This window comes from Notothenia rossii (genome assembly GCF_949606895.1).
Source record: "Notothenia rossii genome assembly, chromosome: 7".
In the NCBI taxonomy this organism is placed as follows: Eukaryota; Metazoa; Chordata; class Actinopteri; order Perciformes; family Nototheniidae; genus Notothenia; species Notothenia rossii.
The window spans coordinates 21,869,052-21,891,045 of NC_136905.1; the positions used below are offsets into that span (position 1 = coordinate 21,869,052).

The following is a 21,994-nucleotide window of genomic DNA, read 5'->3' on the forward strand; positions in this document are numbered from 1 at the left end:
TCATTGTGTGTCTCCTTGTTGTCCTTTTGAGTGTCTTTGTGGTTGTTTTGCATATCGTTGTATTGTGTAATTTTCTCTCTCCATAGTAATTGTGGGTCTCATTATGGTCTTTAGCTTTGCTTTTAGTTTTTTTTAACTTCTCTGTTAAGTTTTGTTTGCATCTCTTTGTAGTCCTCAGAGATTTATTTGTTGTCTTTTTGTAGTTGTTTGTTTATTGATACTTCATTAACCCGATGCCATGTAAATCATTCAGTTAAAGACATATTCATGATTGTAAAACTGAGGTTTCACATACTTGTTACATTTTTAAATAGGCTGTTCCCCTAAATAACCATCGCAACAAGGTTTTCTCTATTTCTGTAATAATGATGTGTCCCTGACGTTAGTTCTTAAATAAAGATGGTAGAAGCAGAGCTCTAATGCTGTGAAGGCCATGAAGGCCTTGAAGCCTCCTCACTTCACTGCCTCTGAAAATTAGCATTGCTTATAAGATCATAGTGTTCTCTGCTTTCTTCACTGCCTCCTGTTTTTATTCAAATCATGCGCTGTGTTTTAGATTTCTGTCTTTTCATCTAGAGTGCCTTGCTCTGTGAAGGTCAGACGGGCCATGCAGTCCTTAGCTCTTGTGGGAATGTCTCTGTGGTCTTAAAATTCTCCTCTTTCTGTAGCCCTGATTAAAGGACCAAACGTCATTGGGTTGTTGGGCTCTTCAGCTTTTCATCTCATGCTGCAATTTCTGCACAGCCACACATCCACTGCTTTCGCAAACATCTTACCCCCCATTACAGCAAGTGTTAATCACGGTTGACCTCAGGCAAACCTACTTTCTTGTTTTAAAACTTGTAGGTGTGAGATTTATCTAATTGATGCGTCCTCCTTCCCACCTCTTTATCAAAACAGCCATTTAGTCACAGCACAAGGATGAAGACAAATGCTTTGTGTAATTAGCTGGCATAACTATACAGGCGTCTGCTGTAATGAGATCTCCAGGCCACTGAAATGCTGCTTCCCTGCCTCTCCCCTGCCTTTTACTGTCCTCTTCATCGTCCTCCTGCCTGCGTAACGCGTCTGTTAGAACGGTTTTCTTCATATGAACTCCCAATACTGTTGTTTACTGTTGTTGTGCCCTTTGGTATTCATTGTGTCTGCCGCACCAGCTGCAGCACAGTCTTGACTGCACATGCCTGCCAGATTAACAGATCGTTTTGTCGTTTCCTCGCCAATTAGCTACAGCCAGATTGTTTACGTAACATGAAGTGATCTCATACTTATTAGATTTATCCTAATTTCCCCTGCCTCCTTTCTGTAATCCACATGCTTAGTAGGAAAAAAGGAAATGTAAAAGATACAGGAAGGATGCGGGATTAGGATTTTTTTCAGTCTTTCTTTGTGGTCGCAAGATTAATTGCCCGCTTAACCCAAATCGGTAGGTGTTGTTTATGTGTTTGTTTTTTAAGGCTCGGCCTGAGGTTTGTGTGGTCTGTGGCTTTTCGAAGGCCCAAATCAGAAGCAAAACAGAAGCTGGGATGGCCTATCGTAACCCGAAAAACTCCTTGTTAGTCCCAGCACGCTCACACACTTTGGGTTCTGTAAAAAACTAGCAGATCAAAAGTATCAAAATTCATGGTGGCTATTTCACACAAAGAGAATGGCCTGAAAACATGTGAAAAAAAATGTCAGATTCATGTTTGTCTTTGAGGCTACGTGGACTTGACGGGTGCTCGTAGTTTTAATGGTGTGGAACAATGTGAGAAATGCCTCTCAGGCTGCAATAGCAAGGTGCATCATACAACATTCATTTGAATCACACGCAACATTTTCCTATTGTTTCCCACTTTCTGCCCCAACTATCTCTTTCATGTTGTGATTTTGCTTTGTGACGCTCTGCTTTATGCTGAAAACAGCTATTGTCTCACAGCCATTTCTAATGTACCTTTTTTTTTGTTTATACCAAAACATAGTCTACATGCTGCTATTCCTCCGTTAGCCTATTTACTAAACTGATTAAACCTTAATGCAGCAAAGCCCATCTGTCTCCCAATTCTAACTGCTGAGCAGTTAAATGTTTTAGTTCAATAACATTGCACACCAAGGAAAACTGAGGTTGAAGATGGGCTTCATTAAGGGACAACACTCATGACATGTATAACCCCCATAACCACTCTTATTTTAACTAGATTTCAGTTGTCTTTATTAAAGCATGTCTGATTGTCATATTGTCTGATTAAATCAGAGAGATTCTCCTGCCATCCTAATTAAATTGCATACAAATGGACAATCCTTCTTTTTAATCACATAGCCGTAATAAGAAGTGACCTGGATAGCAATAAATTAAGCTTGTTTTATTGTTATTGTTGTTAGATGATTAGCTTTGTGTCCCAGGAGTTCACTGAGTAATAACTGCATACAAGGGTTAATTAATAGGGAATGAGTGTTTGTGTGTGTGTGAAGGGATGTTAACAGAGGAGGTTGGATCGTGTGTGCACCTGGGTCATTTGAATAGAAGATTCATCAATATTCATGGCATACATAATTACTATTTGGAATATCGTCAAAGTATGAAAACAAGACAGGTAGCGAGGAAAGGAATAAGGGTAAACTAAAAGGAGAGCAGGACTAGAAAAATGTAAAGAAGGACAAAAATGAAACTACTAGGATTTTCACGATAACATGAAAGAAAATACATCATATAAATTGTCTGGGGACAAGTTCAGAAAAAATAAATTCTAAATCTTTATTACTCTTAAAAAGCGGATCCATACTATCAGCAAAATCCGTATTCTTGGTGTAAACAGAACATTTTAAAAACAAGGTCAATTTTCTTTTGTCATTTATAAGATGTGGGTGTAATAAACAGAGGATATACAGAGGTGCATCATGGGGACTGTAGGATAGATAGTTTGGGTTCAGGTAGGGTTTCAAGTTATTCTTGAGAGTTTCTTCCACATCAGGTCTATTCCAATCCAAACCATGTTCATTTCCTAAGCCTAAAAATGTAGTTTTGTTGCAACATAAACTTATAGAAAGTAATTCATGGCAGCAAGCCTTCAAGGCAGTCTTCTGCGAAGGGTTGGTTGTGGAGCTTGAATCTTTCTTCTTTTTCTAACTGTGTCTGTGTGTATAGCTATTGCACATGAAACACTCTATGAGGTGTGTGTGTGTGTGTGTGTGTGTGTGTGTGTGTGTGTGTGTGTGTGTGTGTGTGTGTGTGTGTGTGTGTGTGTGTGTGTGTGTGTGTGTGTGTGTGTGTGTGTGTGTGTGTGTGTGTGTGTGTGTGTGTGTGTGTGTGTGTGTGTGTGTGTGTGTGTGTGTGTGTGTGTGTGTGTGTGTGTGTGTGTGTGTGTGTGTGTGTGTGTGTGTGTGACATGATGACCCGTCGTGTTTTCTCTGACCTTGTCCTTTCTTGCCTTCCAGAGACACAATGGGGACATTTTAACAACAGCATCAGTCAAGCACCTGAGTCACCGGCGCTTTGTGGTATCCTTCCAGCTAGACAATGTCCAGCAAACGGATCAAGACCTTTACCGCTGCGTCACCCAGTCTCCCAGGGGCTCTGGGGTGTCAAACTTTGCTGAACTTGTTGTTAAAGGTAAACGCTTTCTCTTATTTTTGTCTCTTATGGTTCCTCTTTTTGGTCTTCCCCCCCCTCCTGTTTCTTTCATCCCAAACATGAGTTCATCCCTGCTGCTTTTATATGAAACATGATGTTCTGCGTGGGATTCAGAGATTCATTTTGCTTACGAATGATCGAAAACAAAGACACCTTTTTCAAACTGAACGCTCAAAAAATGTAAATTGTATAGTGCTCGACATGCATGAAGGCTCTCTGCATTTCAAATGCACTTTACTTGACATGTGTTGTTTTCTGAGCTGGAGTTGTCAAATATGCTGCCATGCTCAGCTCTTCAGCTCTCTGTCAAAGAGCTGTTCACTTGACTTGGACTCCTGCAGCCCCTGTCATATCATGTACCGCAGATGGTGACCTCACTCCCATTACTCACTTCAGCTCCACAGCCTGACACCACTTTGACAGCATAGTAATGACATGGCTGTGGGATGGTTGGAAGGCATAACGAACTCCCGCCCTCAGCAAAGGAAGGAGAAATGTGAAAGATTCCCGATGTCTCAGCCCTGTACTATATGCTCCTCCTGGTATAAGGTCTTTTTAAAAGACTGTTGTGAGGGTAGGAGAGAGTTAGAGAGAGTGCAGAATACGCTGACGGCATTATTGGTCTCTCTTAGTTGGTCTGTCAATCCATTTGTTGCAGGCTAAATTACTTTAACATCTGTCGGAAAGATTGCCATGAAAATGTATTAGAACATGCATGATCTCCAGATGATGTATCGAAAACATTTGGTCATAACTTAAAGGTCTCCTATTATACTGTTTTTCATCAACATATTTTAGGTCTCGGATATATACAAAACATGTCTCTGAAGTGTTTGGCTCCAAACACCAAACAGATCATTGTAGCATCCCATAATCCCCTCTGTTTCAGCCCTGTTTCAAAAGTGCTGATTCTCTGTCTGTTACTTTAGATAAAAAAATAAGGAGCCCCTCCCCACGCCCCTCTGAGAGATATTTGGTTAAAAAGAACACAATGGTGCTCTAGGAGGAGATTCAGGTGATAAGGTGGGCGGGGGGGGGGGTTTACCTTGGTTGGTTATTGGCTAATGGTTGCACAAGCCAAAAAAAAATTATGACATCATAAAGTGGCCAAAATCTGATCAGCTCATTTTCAGACAGGTTTTTATATAAATGGATCAGGACAAAAAGTGAGCTAATCTTTTTTCCTGAAACGTTCAGAATCCCTTTACACAGAGGGGACACATGTTTATGTATAAAAGACACATTTGTATAGATATATGTTTATTACAAGCAAAAAGAGTGATTGCCTTAACATGGAAAAAGTTGGGCAAACCTAGTATTGCACAGTGGTTTAAGGAACTTTCTTTATTTCTGCCTTTAGAAAAAATCTCTTACATTCTCAAAGACAAACAAGAACTGTTCCAGAAGGTCTGGGGACGTTTTATACAGTATACCAAGAACAACGATCTCAATTTCTGAACGAACCTAGGGCAGGATAAGGCGATAATGCTATAATATGTTAAAATGTAAATTACTGTGATATCCTCTGCAGAAATACGGTCCTATTGCTGGAAAACTGGATGGTTGCCGATGTATTAGAGTGCCCTTGTTGTATGTACCAATTTAATTTAGTGTTGTTATTTTTCTTTAATGTAAAGTAAAGTATTTGTCCTGTGTAGGCTATAGGTGTATTGCTTTTGGCTCTATGTCTTCGTCCTATGTATGTAATTTTTTTGTAAGCTGAAAATCAATAAACATATTGATAAAATTGTTTTTAAATAAATGAAAAAGTGGATTTTGCATAATAGGTGACCTTTAATATACCTCCTATGCCATAAACAGGCTGACATTTTTGTTTGTTTGTGGAATGTCTTATCAGCTATTCAATGGTTAGAGCCTGAGATAGATCTGGGTTGATTGATTTTGAAGCACATATTTGGTTTATTGTAAGTCATATCACTTGCAACAGTACTGAAGCTATTTTGCCAAAATATTAAAAAAACACTGTCACCACAGACACAGAGGAATCATTGCTCATAGAAGCCCAGAAAATCCCTTTCAGTGTAATCAGATTCTCAGCAAATAAGTATTATTGTATTCATGCCTTTATTGCTTTCCTTGCTCTTTTTATGCCTCTGCTTTGAAGCCAGCTGTGGCTGGCGGCGTTATGTTTTTAAGTTGCATGTGGTCCTTACACACCAAACTGACACGTCGCCCCACGTCTCCTGCGTCTTGGCCATGTTTCGCACTGGAACACACCGAGACTTCAGCCGACGGCCAAGTTGCATGTATGAACTGCACATGCGTGAGTGGCAATAACTATCCTTACCAGCAGGCGGCAGTAGTGTGTATTCGTCATTCAAAAGAGGCAGAAACCGGAAGACAGACTGCGTGATAACCGTGAGAAGAAGAACAGAATGCGTGATATAAACAAACAACAAATAGCGTGTGCGTTCCATTTTCACTCTACAGCGAGAACCTCATGGGGCTTTCCCGAACCTGTTAGAGTTAAAAGAAATCTCAGATTTGCCTTCTTAATAGTTTGTTTGGGTCCCTCCTTTCCGTTTCGCTTCTCATGCACTTATTCGCTAAGCTGAACAGCCAATCAGAGAGATTTCTTTGGCCGACAGCCTCCCGATTCAACATGTCGAATCGGCGGCGGAAGGTGTCGGCACGGCCGAAAAGACACAACGGTGCAGTACACCCCAAGACACACCAATCTGAGTAGGGCGACTCGACGGCCCGACATCTATCGACGCAGAAAATCGGCTTGGTCTGTAATGAACTTTAGTCTCATATGAACGTATTATCTCAGGGATGCCTTGAGGGAGTTTCTTTCAATTTGGCAAACTAGTCGACTTGGACTACTTGGATAAACTGATTAGATTCTGGTGGAGCATTTTTTCATAATTAGCGGAATAATTCTTGAGTAACGGCCAAGAAACATGTTTTTGGCCATAAGTCAAGAATTAGTTTGCTCATTCTTACAAAATCCCATACAAATGTCCAATAGTATAACACGATGAAGTGATGACAAGGTCAATTTCACTGTGACATAATGATGTACTGCAAAAACCCTTTATGGCTATGATTCAACACTATTCTCAGGAACAGAAGAAGAGACAATATTTCACATTTGGTTGGATATTGACTTTGTGAAACAAACGTGCTGTTTCCACTTTGAAACTGTGGTGATTGATTCTCCTTTGCTGCAGGTTTGTTGATATGTTTGGAGCATCCACATTTCAGCATTTGCAGCTACTATACAGCAACATCAATATATAAAGCATTGTCTTTCATTGTCTGTGTTTTATCAGAATCAGTTTTATTTACCCATTATGTGAGCACATACATTTGACTATTTGTGTTATTTCCCTTAATGAACTTATATACACACAATAATATACATTCAGCAGAACAAGAACAACAAAGCGTATCCTCTATTCTAAGACCCAGATTGCCAGATTGAGCTTGTTGCAGAGAGGGTGAGAAAGGATTTCCAAGATGGCTATTTCATTCCCCGTCCTAGTCTCTACATTTTTATATGTTGAGATTTAGACATAAACTGCATCTTGACTGGTTGTCAGGGAAATATAACTGCCAGGCCATAATTCTAAGATACAATCAGGACAAATATCTTATCTATGGGCCAGCCTATTCTGCACCATGAGTAGATGTGATGTCCGGCTATAAGTCACATTCAATGAACTGCCTGTAACCCTGTAATCTATGTCACAGGAGCTGAGACCGAGTTCTTAACGAGACTTTCACAAATCCCTTTCTCCCTGCTGCCCTGCTAAGAAGAGGCTAATCATCCCTGTAATGAGTTAGAACCACTCATTTCTAAACCGCAGATTGCATGCGGGAATCATGATGAATCTTTATTATTGGCCCGTAGGAGAGCAACATGTCCTCATAATGAATAAAACAATTTAATCTTTAAGGTACTTTATGTCTTTATGGCTTTTGTGGTGGCAGCATATTATATTTTTAATTCTGACTACATTTAAAGAAGAAGATATTCTGTATTAATCCCCAAGGGGGAATTATTTCATTCTGCTGTAATATTTAAGAAGATGTGTTCTACTCCTTGTTAAAGCGTAAATCTCTGGTTGGATAAATACTTAATTCAACAGAAGCTGGCACTGAACAATGTTACGTTTGACAATAGCTCTGTAAAAGGAGGGAAACAAAGACATTCATATTCTGAGAAAAAAAAGCAGTGAATTTAATAATTCAAGATCCAAGGCTTTTGTACATAGCTACAGTGTAATGAAAATCTTAGGTCAACAGTGCAACACAATAAAACAAATAAAATAGTTGAAATAGTGCAAAGAACTTGAAAGAGATGAGTGAGTTGTTTTAAATGTGTCCCCACTGGCTGCGCAGCCTAAGGCCTAAACGTGGCCTTTCATTATGGATGCAGTCATTGACATCCGAAAAATGAGCTGCTGCAGGCAGGGGAAGCGGTGCAGAGTAGAGGTGAGGCGCTGGTGATGCTGAAGGCTCACAGGCAGGAGGGCCATCAAAGACAGAGGTGCCTCTGCAGGAATGAAGGATTAGTCACAGCCACAGATCTAACTCTGATCTTTTTCTCATGCTTTGTCCTCATTTCTTTTGCATTCCCTTCCCTTCCCTCACACTGTTGCCCGTGTAATTGTTCAGTGGCTTGGATCTGCCAGTAAGTGACATTTGACCGTTGGGCTCTGGAATTAATCCTGGACTTGGCAATCTTTTCCGACAGTGATGCAGAGTCTCCTCTTTCATCATGGTTACCAGCTAAAGGGAAAGAACACTCAGTTAGAGAAAAAGATGTACAACACTTAATCCTTCATCCACAATGATCATACACATTCAATGGACTGCATGCACAGCTGTTTGTTCACTCCCTGCTTTGCTGAAATGTATGCAAGGCTTTGAATGCCTTGTTAATAGGTATGACTAATCTGCTATGTGAACACAGTTTGACCTGCTCACATCCAGGAGTCTCTCGGGACTCATTTGAGACTCAGTGGGCTTTAACACGAGGAGACATCTGTTTGCTTACAAATGTTTAATTTAATGAATACTACAACTTTACCTAGCAGCAGTGCTACTGTATGTACCCACCAGCAAATGCTTTCACCAATACAAAGTTGTTTTTGGACTGGAAAACGAAAAACAATGCTTTTTATTTCCTCTGACAGTACCTCCATCCCCCATTGCGCCACCCCAGCTGCTGCGAGCCGGCTCCACTTACCTAATCATCCAGCTCAACACCAACTCTATCCTGGGAGATGGCCCCATTATCAGGAAGGAGATTGAGTACCGCGCCAGCCAGTCTCCATGGTCAGAGGTGCACGGAGTCAACATGGTCACCTATAAACTGTGGCACCTGGAGCCAGACACAGAGTATCACATCAGTGTGCTGCTGACTCGGCCCGGGGAGGGAGGGACCGGCCCCCCAGGACCGCCTCTTGTGAGCAGAACCAAATGTGCAGGTGAGCTCCTGACACACTGTACCACTAGACAGGGAGGGGCTGCCTAATGCAGAGATTAACAACCTTTTGGGTATTAAAGGCATCATCACTTCATTTAATCAGGCAGTCTCATAGAAATTAAGATCGTCCAGAGAACAAGAAACATATACTATTAATTGACATGATACATACATTTATAACCACGATATCCATTTTGTTTTTAATTATTTTCTCTGGGATTCACTCATGGGCTGACCGATGAATATACGCTTGTTGTGGAGAGAGAAAATAAAGGAATGTCCAGATGCAATTGAAAGTAAAATATTCTTGTTTATTCCAAAAAAAAGGCGGTGGAAAAAATAAATAAACGTTTTCAAACAAACAATTTCTCACATAAACTGATACATCAAATATTAAGCAAAATATATGCAGTATACATTTATATTAGAAAAAGTTAGAAACACTTTTATTTGTCTTATTATCTTCAGACCTTCGGGTCAGTAACCGCTGCCCTTATGTGTTAGAGGGTTGTGCTTGACGCCACACAGCATCATTTGATTGCAGGGCATGTTAGATAATAGAGCTCAGAGTCAAAGTCCAGGCGAGTATCATCATCAACATACACGCTCAGTCATTTAATAGAGTATTTTAACAACTCCAAACACGAAAGTCCTGTTGCAGCTTCAAACTGCTACTAACTGGTCAGTATCTGCTGACACTACAAGCTGAAAACACACCTGCAAGCTTCACCTGTGTGTTACTTTGTTTAAACTGAATTATACAATCATTTACCTTATCACAGGAATGAATTTATAGCAAAGACTGAATCTTGTGGTCATTTATAAAAGTGTATTTGCTTTATTCCTGTTTTACCTTTTCGGGTTTGTCTTGTCAAATATCAGTTGTATTTTTGTTTTACCAGAAAATCTCCTGATAGATTGACACCCGGCTGTCAGGTAGAAACCTCAAGCATTGGGCAGGTTAACCTATGCAACCTGTGTCAGGGCACTGTTCTGTTTTTTGTTAATTTCACAGGCTCATGCATTTAATCTAGATCAGGGGTCTCCAACACGTGTATATATATCAAAGTGGTCGGTGACGCAGAGATCAAGGAACAGACGTGACAGCGGCACAGCGACACCACACACGGAGCAGTCTGCTTTCTCCACCAACAGCAGTCCAGAACCAACAGCAGAATGAACCGCTCTGAATCAGGACCTGTCGCTGCAGCTCAGACACACAGGGTTTTGTGTTTTTTGAAAAACACTCGTTATCGTCATGTCAGGTTTTTGGTGGATTTAACCAAGTCTTGGATTGCAGAGTATGAATGTCCTCTTGCTATTTTCAGACGATAAATATGTCTGTAAAGTTTGTGAAGGCAGGAGGAAAGCTTCCACGATCACCGTCTCCTCTCCGTTCCTCCAAACCCCGCCCCCTCCCTGAAAATAATGAGTGACAGGCTGATAGTGACCTGATAGAAACTTTATTATTCACTTAATCACTGATTGAGATATGATGAAGCTAGTATTAGTTTTTTGTTTTTGAGGATGGAACAATTTCACACACAGATATAGGGAGTCCTATACAGTTGATGTATTATGGTTTATAATTTCATGTCAACACGAAGAAGAAGGAAAAGAAAAAGATGGCTGAACTGTTCAGTGTCATTCCTGTGGAGATGGAGATGGAGGTTATAAATCTCCAAAATCATGTTCAGCTTTAAGTCTCAGCAAAAATCACAACATTTCTGGAGCCTTGTAGACCCAGAAAATTACAAGAACATTCACCAAGCAGCACTGAACATGTCTGCTTTAGTTGGTTCTGTTCTAAATACCTTTGTGAAGCAGCTTTTTCTGACATGAATATCATGAAATCTAAATACAGAACAAGACTGACTGATGGACATTTAAATGACTCTATTAGAGTGAACCTAAGTGGGTACACTCCAGTATACACCATGCTGTATGGTGGACTCCATGCAGTGCCAGTCATCTCACTAACTGTAAAACAGTGAATGCACTTATTTTATACATGTGCCATAAGATGCTTGTAAGGTGGTGATTAAGGTGATGTATTCCCTATGTGGGCCATAATTAGAAGTGAGACATTTTCGTTTTCTTGGAAGTTAAGATCTTTGATAAGCTTTAGGTATTGCAATTTCACACGTGTACAAAAGTATAGCTTAATTCAACTGATGAGGGCTATGTGAATAGATGTAAGCAATGTGATGCAAGTAGCTCTTGGCCACTTTCATTTTTTCAAAGTAGCTCTCAGATGAAGAAAGTTTGGAGACCCCTGATCTATTATAGCAATACCTATAAATATGTCTTCTTTGCTTTTAATTATGTATTTCTCTGGAAGACCCACGGCTCAAAGTACTGATGCCCAACAGCATTATTAAAGGTGGGGTAGGTAATTCAGAAACACTTTTTTTGATATTCCATGGAATGCTCTTAACATCCTGATAGCAATGAACACATTGAATGCTTCAACAATAAATACATACAAAAATGTATCTGTGGAAGCCGTGGCGCTGTAAAAAGCACGACCAATTATACTCAAATAACTGGATGGCCTACCTACCTGTCAGCCTTCCATCTGTGCACAAATTTATCTCGTGCCCTTATTGGTTATGTGCGCGTTCGTGTGTGTTGGAGGAGGGGCTCTGTAAGGAAGTCTGAAGGAAGGGGAAGATTTTTTTCGGCTGCTTAGTTTCAAATTCTAACGCACTCGAGCTGGTTTCTCCATTCTTTCGTACCCTACCTTTAAGTCTACAGAGAGTTGTATTATACGCGGCTGCATCTGTCACGATAATCTGCTAAAATTCAATCAGAGTGGAGCCGATGGACAGAAAAAGCACTTTTGCTATCACCGTGTTCTCTGAGGGGGGAGCCCTTTTCTGCTGCCAGCATGGCACCATCGGTTTGACAGTTATTTAATAGATAACAGACTTCTGTGGACATCCTAAAGCGGGCTTTTTTGGTATCTTTTGAGGATAGAATATCTTTCTTTAGCATGTACAATACATTTACAAGAATGTGTAGGTGACAGCGGTGGAGACATATCAATTACTGTACACAAAGATAACAATGATAATGTTTTTAAAATAAACAATTAGTGACACACATTAGTAAATTAAATGAGTTTCTGTGGTCTTAATTTGAACTTTTGTTCTTACCTGTGAAGCACTTTGTGAATTATATTTCTGTGAAAGGTGCTATTATAAATAAACGTATTATTAAAGAAAATATATGACCTCACATATTCATAGTAGGTTTGTAGGGCCTCCATAAGGATTACTTTCCTTAATTTCATGTACATTTGTATTTATTATTAAACACATTTATTCATATTTAGCTATAAATGTTAGAAAGTAGAAAACAGCCCAAGGTAACATCTCAAATGTCATGTTTTATTGAACTTGTTTGATTGTTTAAATTCATAAGATATTCAGCTTACTGTCATACATGACAAAAATCCTCTTATATGACTATGTTTGGCCATTTCACTTCTACAAAAATGATGAATCAATTATAATAATGCTGTTGTCTCTTATAGATTTTTCATCGCTTCACTAATTAATTAAGAGACTAAATCTTTCAGCCATAATTACCTCACTTTGTGCCTCGTCTGTGCAGCAAGAACACTTTCCCCTTAAACTATAGTTACAGCTGACACTCCAGTATTACCGATTTAGATATAAATGATTTAATCTGTCATTCAGGGGAAGCTTTTTTCCCCATCAGGCTACTGTTTTTTTAATTCCACATTTTTTACTCCCTGCTCACGTCTGCGCCCCCCTGTCATCTGTCACTGTGCAGACACAGAAACACCCAGGGAGATGAGCGGGATGCCAGCCACTTTTAAATATACGTACACGCATATAGCACAAAGAGAACTGTGTCGATGCAGATGCACGAACAGAGATGCAGTCAGTCATTACCGCTGCCTGCATCTGCAATGTGTGTGCAGCGCTCTCAGGCACACGAAATGGAGAGCTTTGTGTTACCCAAAGGCAGTCTCTGGATTTGAGTCTTCCATGGTCATCACTCTTTCCTATGCCCAACGGTCTCTTCCTGCCACACACCATCCCTCACATATCTCCCCACCCTGCTTCAGTAGAGCCTCCCTGGCCCCCTCTCTGGTGACATATTAAAGCTACTCTCCTCTCTCAACAGCCAGAGACACCCCCCCACCCCCCATTCATCAGGGTGCCAGTGAGCTCACAGCCTTCCTGCACACCCCAGCCCACCTCAAGAGACACACGAAGAATTCTCAATAAAATTGTAGAAAAAGTCGATTGCGCGAGAGGGAAGAGGTGAAGGAAAGCTGCGGTGTGGGAGTATGTGTCTGTGGGAGACAAGTAGTAGTTTTTCAAAATGAGAGAGTGAAACAGTAAAAATGAGGCATGTGAATGTGCGAGAGGTGAAGCGAGAGAGGATCCACAGCGTAAGGGAAATTGCTTTCACAGTTGCCGTATCGGTGTTGTGAAAGTCACTAAACTCAGCCTTTAATGATATATTTACATTTCAACCACTGTGACATTAGCTTGTTCAGCCATGTGTGGGATAAGTAATACTGCAGTGTTTGCTGAGCTGTTAAACAGGGCATTTAGATGCAGTACTAGTTTAATAAATAGTAAGTATATGTGAAATTTGAATTTGCCGTTAGTCCTTCTGTCTAGTTGAGTTCGTTTTTTTTGGTGCAGCTACATCTGCTTGATTCCTGCTTGGCTCTATCAGTGTTTCTTACCTAAGCGTGTTGCTCTTTAAAACGCTGCAACACTGCAATCCTCCACCTGGTGTATCTCACCTTCTTGACCCTGCAGGAGACTCCTAATCACCACCTGGTTCACGGAGCTCCCTCCGACCCAACCTCCAAACCATCTGGTGGACGCTCTCCCTCCTGACCCCACATTCCACGGCTGAATCTTGATTGCCCCTCCTCGCTGTTGGCCTGATTAGATTTAAGCGGTGGAAAATAGATGGTGGGCGTGTTGCAGTGATTTCAGGGAGGTGGTAATTATCCAGCGAACAGAAGGGACATTGGAACCCATCGCTGTATTGAGGAGGAAAGTGAATTTCCTCTCCAGAAGCTGTTTCTCGCGACTGTGACTAATCTCACTCATGTATTGGTCATGTTGAATATTTCCCTTCCTCTCCAAACACGTTAACTAGCCATACTCGCCGTACACATCCTGACAGAGCCGAGCTGTCCTCATGCAGTAGCTGTAAAACTAATGGCCGTGAATGTGAACATGGTCTCTGCCTTGCTCTGATGGCCATCCAGGTGTGCTTGATGAGCCATTGCTGTGATTATCAGCACGGTGCATTAGCACAGCTTGAAGCCCCTCAAGTAAATCATAGAGGAGAGGCTAGCATTTGTACTGCAGGTGGTCCCCAAACCACGTTAATGGGCTTCCACCTGCTGCTGGGTCACTGAACCGCCAGGAAAGCTCCTGCTCATGATGCTCTGGGTCTGTCAGAGGGAGCCAGCACTGTACTGTAGTCTGACTAAAATTAGGCACATTAGGAACACAAGTGCTTTACCTCTTTTGGCATGTCGTTCATCATGTCTTCCATTCTGAGCCAGAATTCCCTATATGTTCACATTTGTGGTGTTTGGATTTATGTGTGCTCTTGTTTTTTCTCACACATGGGTACATGTTGTGCTTGTCTGTACACATGTGCTTTTCCCGTGTGACACAGTCAATGCAGATCTCCTCAACAGATGCACTTGTTCTAAGGCAACTCTGCTCTGTCCTGCCGCCGTGCTTTGTCACAGTTTTAGGAGGGATAATAAACCAGAACCTGTCACATCTACTCTAACGTCCAATCTCCAAGGATCAACATGGGGCACTGGGCTTCTGCCATGTTTGGGCGGCTGCAGTTTTCACTCCGCAGGGTGCCAGAGAATGGGTGCCCGTAGCATACACAAAGATAAGTCGAGGCAAGGGGAAGGGACTGGCACAAATGTCCACTTTGAGAAAAGCCACAATGAGCACACTGTGGCCTCTTTGGCGGCACTTTCATCAACTCAGCAGTTAAATGCCTCTCTTTATTTAGCTCTCAGACTGTGCAGACTATCAATTGCACCATTAAGACAATCCTCAGCCACACTGAACAATGGAGCATTACCATATATTTCTGGGTGCAGTTTACTACTTTGCGATTGCGATGTGCCCACACATTGATCTGCAGTCACATTAGCAGGATGAGGGTCAGATCAATGCTCTGGTCATATTTTCATCTAGTATGAGGTGCCAGACAGCAAATTAAAAGAGAAAGCTAGTGACTACAGAAGGGTTCAGTATATATTGGAAGTGTCATTTAAAATAACTGTGCTACCACAGTAATAAGTGAGAAAATTAGAATCTGGTAAGTATTCAAATGTATGTGTGTTTGAGAAGGTTTTCATTTCAAATAGCAAGAGAAGGAAGAATAAAAGTTGGGAAAAAGTGAGCAATATAGACGTTGAGCGGAGTAATGATGTTATACAGCTTATGTGTCCTTGCACAGCTGCAGAGTACTGTACCTTCCAGATACATCTTTATAAATACTTCTTGTTTTACTGCATTAGCCCGTACTCTGTGATGCATTAGCTGCCTTATTTCAGTTCCCTCCGCTAATCTGAGCTGCAGCAAGCATCCCAAGTGTGCAAGTCAGCGAAGAAATGAAGACCTTGGCCAGTAACCTCAAATTTCACTGATCTCTTCCTGTACCCCATATGTCTGCTGTCACCCCCTGCCTCCCTGGCCCATTACTCAACACAGACTATTAAAAGGATAAAGCATTACAATACATTATGTAGCATGTTGCTTGACAAAAAGGGATTGACTGTGTTAATAATGGCCACTGATAAATGCCTCCATTGATACTGAGGATGTCCTTGGCTTAACTCAGCCTCCCTTCAGTTTCCGACGTTCTCCTGAACACTGCCTGGACTGTGCTTCAGTGCATAGAGGCTCTCTGTGTATTTCAGCCAGCCATTACATTTGAAGATAAGATAGAGCTGTTGTTCCTTTAATCAGAGAAAGTCAGGGTTAACCCGGCAGTGACCAGCATCAACTCAGTGCCTTCAAAAACTATGCAACAGGCAATCGCGATGACCCATCAGTAAAAGTGACCGGCAGAAGTGAATGCCCTTGTATTGCACTGGCATTTCTGTGTGCGGATTACACCTCAGGGCATTGAAGTACAACTGGATAGTCAATTTGCTCAGCAACATAGAAGCGGGAACTGGTGGGAGTGGGATGGCAACCCACAGCCTGTCCGATTAATTAGCGCAATTGGCATGAGTTCCCGCTCTGCCTGTGGGGCTGTGGGTGTGTTGCGCTGGCAGCAAACTGACGACCTCCATGTTGTGGCACGGCAATATGGCGGCATGTAGGACAAGAACTAGTGAAAAACAGCCAGGGTAGTCTGAGATGTAAGTGGCAATGACAAATTTACAAATGTCAGTTTCTCCAAAAAATACAGTTTAACCTTCGCGCCTTTTCTAATGGTATTATTTATTTTTGTCTGTCTTTGTTACTTTTTCTTTTTTACTTCAATCTTTCTCCCTCCCAGAGCCTATTGTTCGCTAAGTTTATATACTTGGAAGACCAATACAGATGTTAAAACAGCATTTTTCCGTTTCAATTTTTAGAAAGGACACGCCTTTAGGATGAGGACTAATAACTTACTGTTTGAAAATACTTCACTATGCCATCGTGACTATTTATTTCTCTATGTTAAAGGTGGCGGGGTAGGTAATTTTGGAGAAATCAGCTCGAGTGCGCTTGAATTTGAAAATACACAACCGGAAAAAAATCTGCCACTTCCTTACAGAGCACCTCCTCCAACACACACGAACGCGCACATGACCAATGAGGGCGCCAGATAAGTTTGTGCACAGATGGAAGGTTGACAGGCAGGTAGGCCATCCAGTTATTTTAGCCGGGCCGGCTCAGATGATTGGTCGTGCTTTTTACAATACTACAGATTCCACAGATGACATTTTTTTATGGATTTGTTGTAAAAGCACTTAAGATATTCATTGCTATCGGGATGTTAAGAGCATTCCATGGAATATAACAAAAAGTGTATCTCGAGCCGGTTTCTCAAACTTACCCACCCCACCTTTAACTATAACCCCGCACAAAATATTTAGCTACTGTCAGGGTAGTCGGAGATGTAAGTGGCAATGTCTATTGCTCTGTCTGAAATCAAATATTTCTCAACAAGACAAATGTACAAATGTCCTTTTCTCAAAAGAATAGAGTTTAGTCTTCAGGGCTTTTCTAATGGTATTATTATTTTTTGTCTATCTTTGTTATTCAATTTTCTTTTGTTCTTTCTTCTTCAATCTTCCTCCCTCCCAGAGCCTATGCGTGCACTTCGGGGCCTCACGTCCGCAGATATGCAGTCCAGGCAGTTGTCCCTGCAGTGGGAGAATTTGGCGTTCAACCTGACACGCTGCCACACATACTCAGTGTCCCTGTGCTACCGCTACACCACGGCGGGGGGTGGAGGGGGCCACAACACCACGGTGCGCGAGTGCCTGGCAGTGGAACACAATGCCTCTCGCTTCACGCTGCGTGATCTGCCACCCTACCACGGCATCCATGTCCGTCTGTCACTGGCCAACCCAGAGGGGAAGAAAGAGGGCAGAGAGGTCACCTTCCAGACCGAGGAGGACAGTAAGTCTCTGAAGGAGGTTACAGAAAAGATAGTGAGGAAGCACAGGACAGGACAGGAAATCAAAAAACGGAAAATGTCTTAACAAAATGGTAAACTTTTTGAGAAAAATAATCACCCCTAACAATAAAAAACTCTTAGTTACAGCACCACACATAGCCTAAACTAATACAGATACAACATCTTAAATCCTACCTGCATTAAACGTTTTACGCCAAAACAGACAAAACAGACAAAACATTATAACCTTCTTTAGTTAGGAGATATTGTAGCTCTATTGTATTCATTACTTTTCTTTATAAACTGGTAACTAAGTGTTTTTATCTTCCTTTTTTTATTCAGAGCTTGATGTCTAAAATGTACCGGAATACCTCAAATGTTTAACTATTCTCATAGTAAATGTCAGACTAGAGACTGTACAGACCCAGGACTACCCATAACCTTAACTCTACTGTCACATACTGTAGGGTTTATTCTTTGATGGTTATTTTTAAAGTTTTAAAGTTTTCTACTACATAAATTAACTGAACCACGTGTGTACAAATTATAAAGGTTCATATTTGAGTCACTTTTGTTTTATATGTGGTGAATTTTCTCAACATTTTCAAACATTCCCCAGCTCGACTATTTTTCTTCAACAAAATAGAGGGCGGGTGACCTGACTGAGGCTGAATCAGCATTACAAAAGGTCCATTTCATTTTCAGACGAAAATAACATAAAAGAGAAAACATTATATCTAAGTCCCTGGCAAGGCTGAGATAGGATTTTGTGCTTATTTCTTATCTCCTATTAATCCTTTGTGCCGCAGCACATCGTCTGCATGGCAGTTGAGGGAGAAGTCAATTCAGCTGTGGAAAACAAAATCAAAACAAACAAGATTTTCTAGAAAGAGATATACACTTTACAGAGAAAGAGAGAAAACTATCAGGAGAGAGAGAGAGGACAGGTTTTTTTTTGTTTCTGAAGAGATTAAAGATAAATATATATTTATATACAGTCTATGTCAATTATGAACCCTTTTCAAAAGCCTTAATAAGCAACTCTGTCCTCCAGACTAGCTCGATTGAACAATAACAGTCGACTCAGCTGTTTGGCTCTTGTTTTAGCCCCAGGCCTGAATCTCACATTAAAGTCTTCTTCTGTACAACCATCACACCCCATGGGGACTGGGGCTGCAGCCCAATTGGCCTAAAACACGTTTAAAAGAGTGTATTGTTGAATGTTCACTGCCATTCAGAAACAAGTTTACCAGACATATTCATCAATGTGTTTCAACTAAACTTTCATATACAATGATAGAATCCTTCTTGGATTTGCTTGCTCTTGTCTGTGTTGTGGTTACATAATTGATGCAGATCATAAATTAACTGTGTCCTTATCTGATGTTCTGCTGCTTTGGGCTGTCTGACAGTCTCATGTGGTGCATTGTGTTCTGAGCCGCGGTGACTCTCACTTATGTGATATTGACAGGAGAGGCTCACTGTGGGATTAGCACTTCAATTTTCCAGACAAATGTTTGTTCTGACAATTTCTTATAGTTCCCGGAGGAATCGCGCCAGAGTCGCTCACCTTCACCCCGCTGGATGACATGATCTTCCTAAAGTGGGAGGAGCCTGTGGAGCCCAATGGCCTTATAACACAATATGAGGTGAGCCCAGAGAGACGCTCTATCGAATTTCCCTGTCCTGTAGCTCTCAAAATTGTTTATATAGCGTTAGCTTAATTGTTCGCTTAGTTTATATACTTGGAAGAGCAATACAGATGTTGAAAAGGTATTTTTCAGTTTCAATTTTACAAAAGAACACACTTTTAGGATGAGGACTAACAACTTACAGTCTGAAAATACTTCATTACTATGCCATCATTTTCTCTTTGTTAGCTTTTACCCCACACTAAATAGTTGGCTACTGTATTTCCCTTAAGCTATGTTTACTACTGTGAGTAATAAACAAGCCGGACAACTATATTTGAATCTAAACATACCTAACATTGAAGTAGTTATGCCAATAGGAACTTATAACTATATAATATTTTGATATTCAAAAAGCACGTACCAAGCTCTTTTAGTGATGAACACTTCTGTTCTCTCAATTTCTGAGCTCTGCAATGGGCACACTACAGACATGTGTTTAATCTCCAAACCACTCTGCTCCATTTTATATTCTACCTCACCCAACCATTTAGTGCACGCTTGGATGGATTACTAAACCTGTCTGTCAGGCACAGGCCCAGGGTCCCAAAGTAGCAGGGCCTGGCATAAACCGACAGCCTGTCACTCAAATACACACCATCAAATGACCACAAAGAAACAATAGACAAAAAAAAGGCAAAAAGTCTACAAAGAGAAGCAAAACAAACTCAATTCAAAATCTGGCTTTTGATACTATGTAGGTCAGGTGGGGGCATTTTGTGCCAAGGGGCCCATTGTGTTATAATCCACCCATGAGTGAATATTGCGCTATGCATATGAGTGAAAATAGTAACGAAGCTCATATACGCTATCTCTGACTTTGTTCACAAGGCCTAGCCCTTAAAACTGGATCTTGTGCCATTAAAATAGAGCCCCATGTCATTAATAGATAACTCACATGTGTCTGTTGGGCCTTATGTTCAGCCGTATAATGATTATGGATCAGTGTGTGGTGATACATCAGTGGGCTTCCTACCTATCCTGGAGCCTTCTTTCCTTGGCCTCTCTGCAATGCTGCCTCAAGGATATTATTAAATAGGATTTTTGGTCTGACATATAAAGTGAAGGCTGCTCCGGATTTTTCTCCCTGTAATGTGTTGATCTCTCTCAGCTGACATAGAACTCTTCTTACAGAGCTTTAGAAAGCCTCTCCATTTTTCACAGATTAAACCATTGACCACTCCGCCTGAGCTCATCGACCGCCATGCTGTCCTCACTGGTCCATGCACTGTCGGGCATCTTTTATGTCTGCTTTTGTAGAAGAAACACAGAGGTCTGTCTGTGTTTAGGCACTGTATGGCCCATAATTCTATCTTCACACTAAGGAGGCGTGAGCAGGCATTAAGCTCTTTTTATGACAATCAGCAAAGCCTTTGGTTTGTCTTGAGTGGCATCTTCAGGGTGCCTTGGGTGCGCATGCAAGTATGTGTGTATTACATGAATATGAGCATAATACAGAATTTAGTGAGTGTGTGTCCATTCCCTCAATGAAGGAAAATGTTCACCCTTGTCTGATTAGAGCAAGGTCACCTCATTTAGCTCTCGTCTCTTTCCAAGAGCATAAGTGGAAACTCTCAAGGGTGCCGTGGAGGCAAATCACCGCTCAAGGAAAAACTTTATAAAAGATTTTTAAGGACATTCATGAAGAGCAATACTTAAGCATAAATATGAGTTAATTAATCTCATAAACACGTAGCCCTATTGGTTTAAACACTTTAATTGACTTTTACCGTGTCGTGTCCTCAGGCCTTTAACGCATTACTTAGTCAGGAAATCGTGTACCACTCAAATAATTTTTTGTAAAAAGGAGGTTGTATGACTTTGATTCAACAGTGCCAATGCCAATCAAGTCCTATTCATCTAAAACTATGAGCCCATTTTTAATCAGCACACATTGATTTGAAGAACGAAATTAATTTATGAGTGAAGTGAATCATATTAATCAAACATTAAAATGAATTCTTACCTCAAAGCCGTTTGAGTTAATGCCCTCTTTAGATCAGCATGAATTTATTACTTGAAATGTGTTAGCAGCTGCGATAATGAAGCATAAAATCAGTGCTGAGGTTTTATGATATGACCCTGACATCAACTTGTTTTCTACAGATAAGTTACCAGAGCATCGAATCGTCTGATCCTGGCATCAACGTCCCGGGACCCAGAAGAACTGTGTCCAAGATGAAGAATGAGACCTACCACATGTTCTCCAACCTCCACCCGGGAACCACTTACCTAATTTCAGTTCGAGGCCGCACAATCAAGGGCTTTGGGCAGACCGCCCTCACTGAAATCACCACCAATATCTCAGGTATTAGCACCGCTAACTGAATGAGCATCTATGCATCATGTGAGTAATCGAAAAAGCTTCGTAAAATTGTAAAATAGAAGCACCATGCAGGTACTACGCTAGACTTCACCCACTGTGTGCTATAATTAGGTTCCAGGTTTTCTCTCTTTTGACCTCGGCAGCTTTCTTCTCTCAAAACTACTGCTCCCTTAGTGTAGGAGCTATTTTCCATTGCCTCTCCAAACTTGTGACTCGCTGTCATTTCGCAGTTCTCAAGACATAAATTAACT

The 21,994-nt window shown here is 41.1% G+C and overlaps 1 protein-coding gene across 1 annotated transcript in view; it reads left to right on the forward strand.

Annotated features, from left to right (window-relative positions):
- ptprub (protein tyrosine phosphatase receptor type Ub) overlaps nt 1-21,994 on the forward strand; it is a 153,360-nt gene that overhangs the window by 83,135 nt on the left and 48,231 nt on the right. Inside the window, exons 6-10 of the mRNA XM_079692435.1 lie at nt 3,415-3,589; nt 8,776-9,069; nt 17,411-17,728; nt 19,266-19,375; nt 21,524-21,725. Coding sequence (XP_079548561.1) covers nt 3,415-3,589; nt 8,776-9,069; nt 17,411-17,728; nt 19,266-19,375; nt 21,524-21,725 — 1,099 coding nt within the window. The remainder of the gene's footprint in view (nt 1-3,414; nt 3,590-8,775; nt 9,070-17,410; nt 17,729-19,265; nt 19,376-21,523; nt 21,726-21,994) is intronic.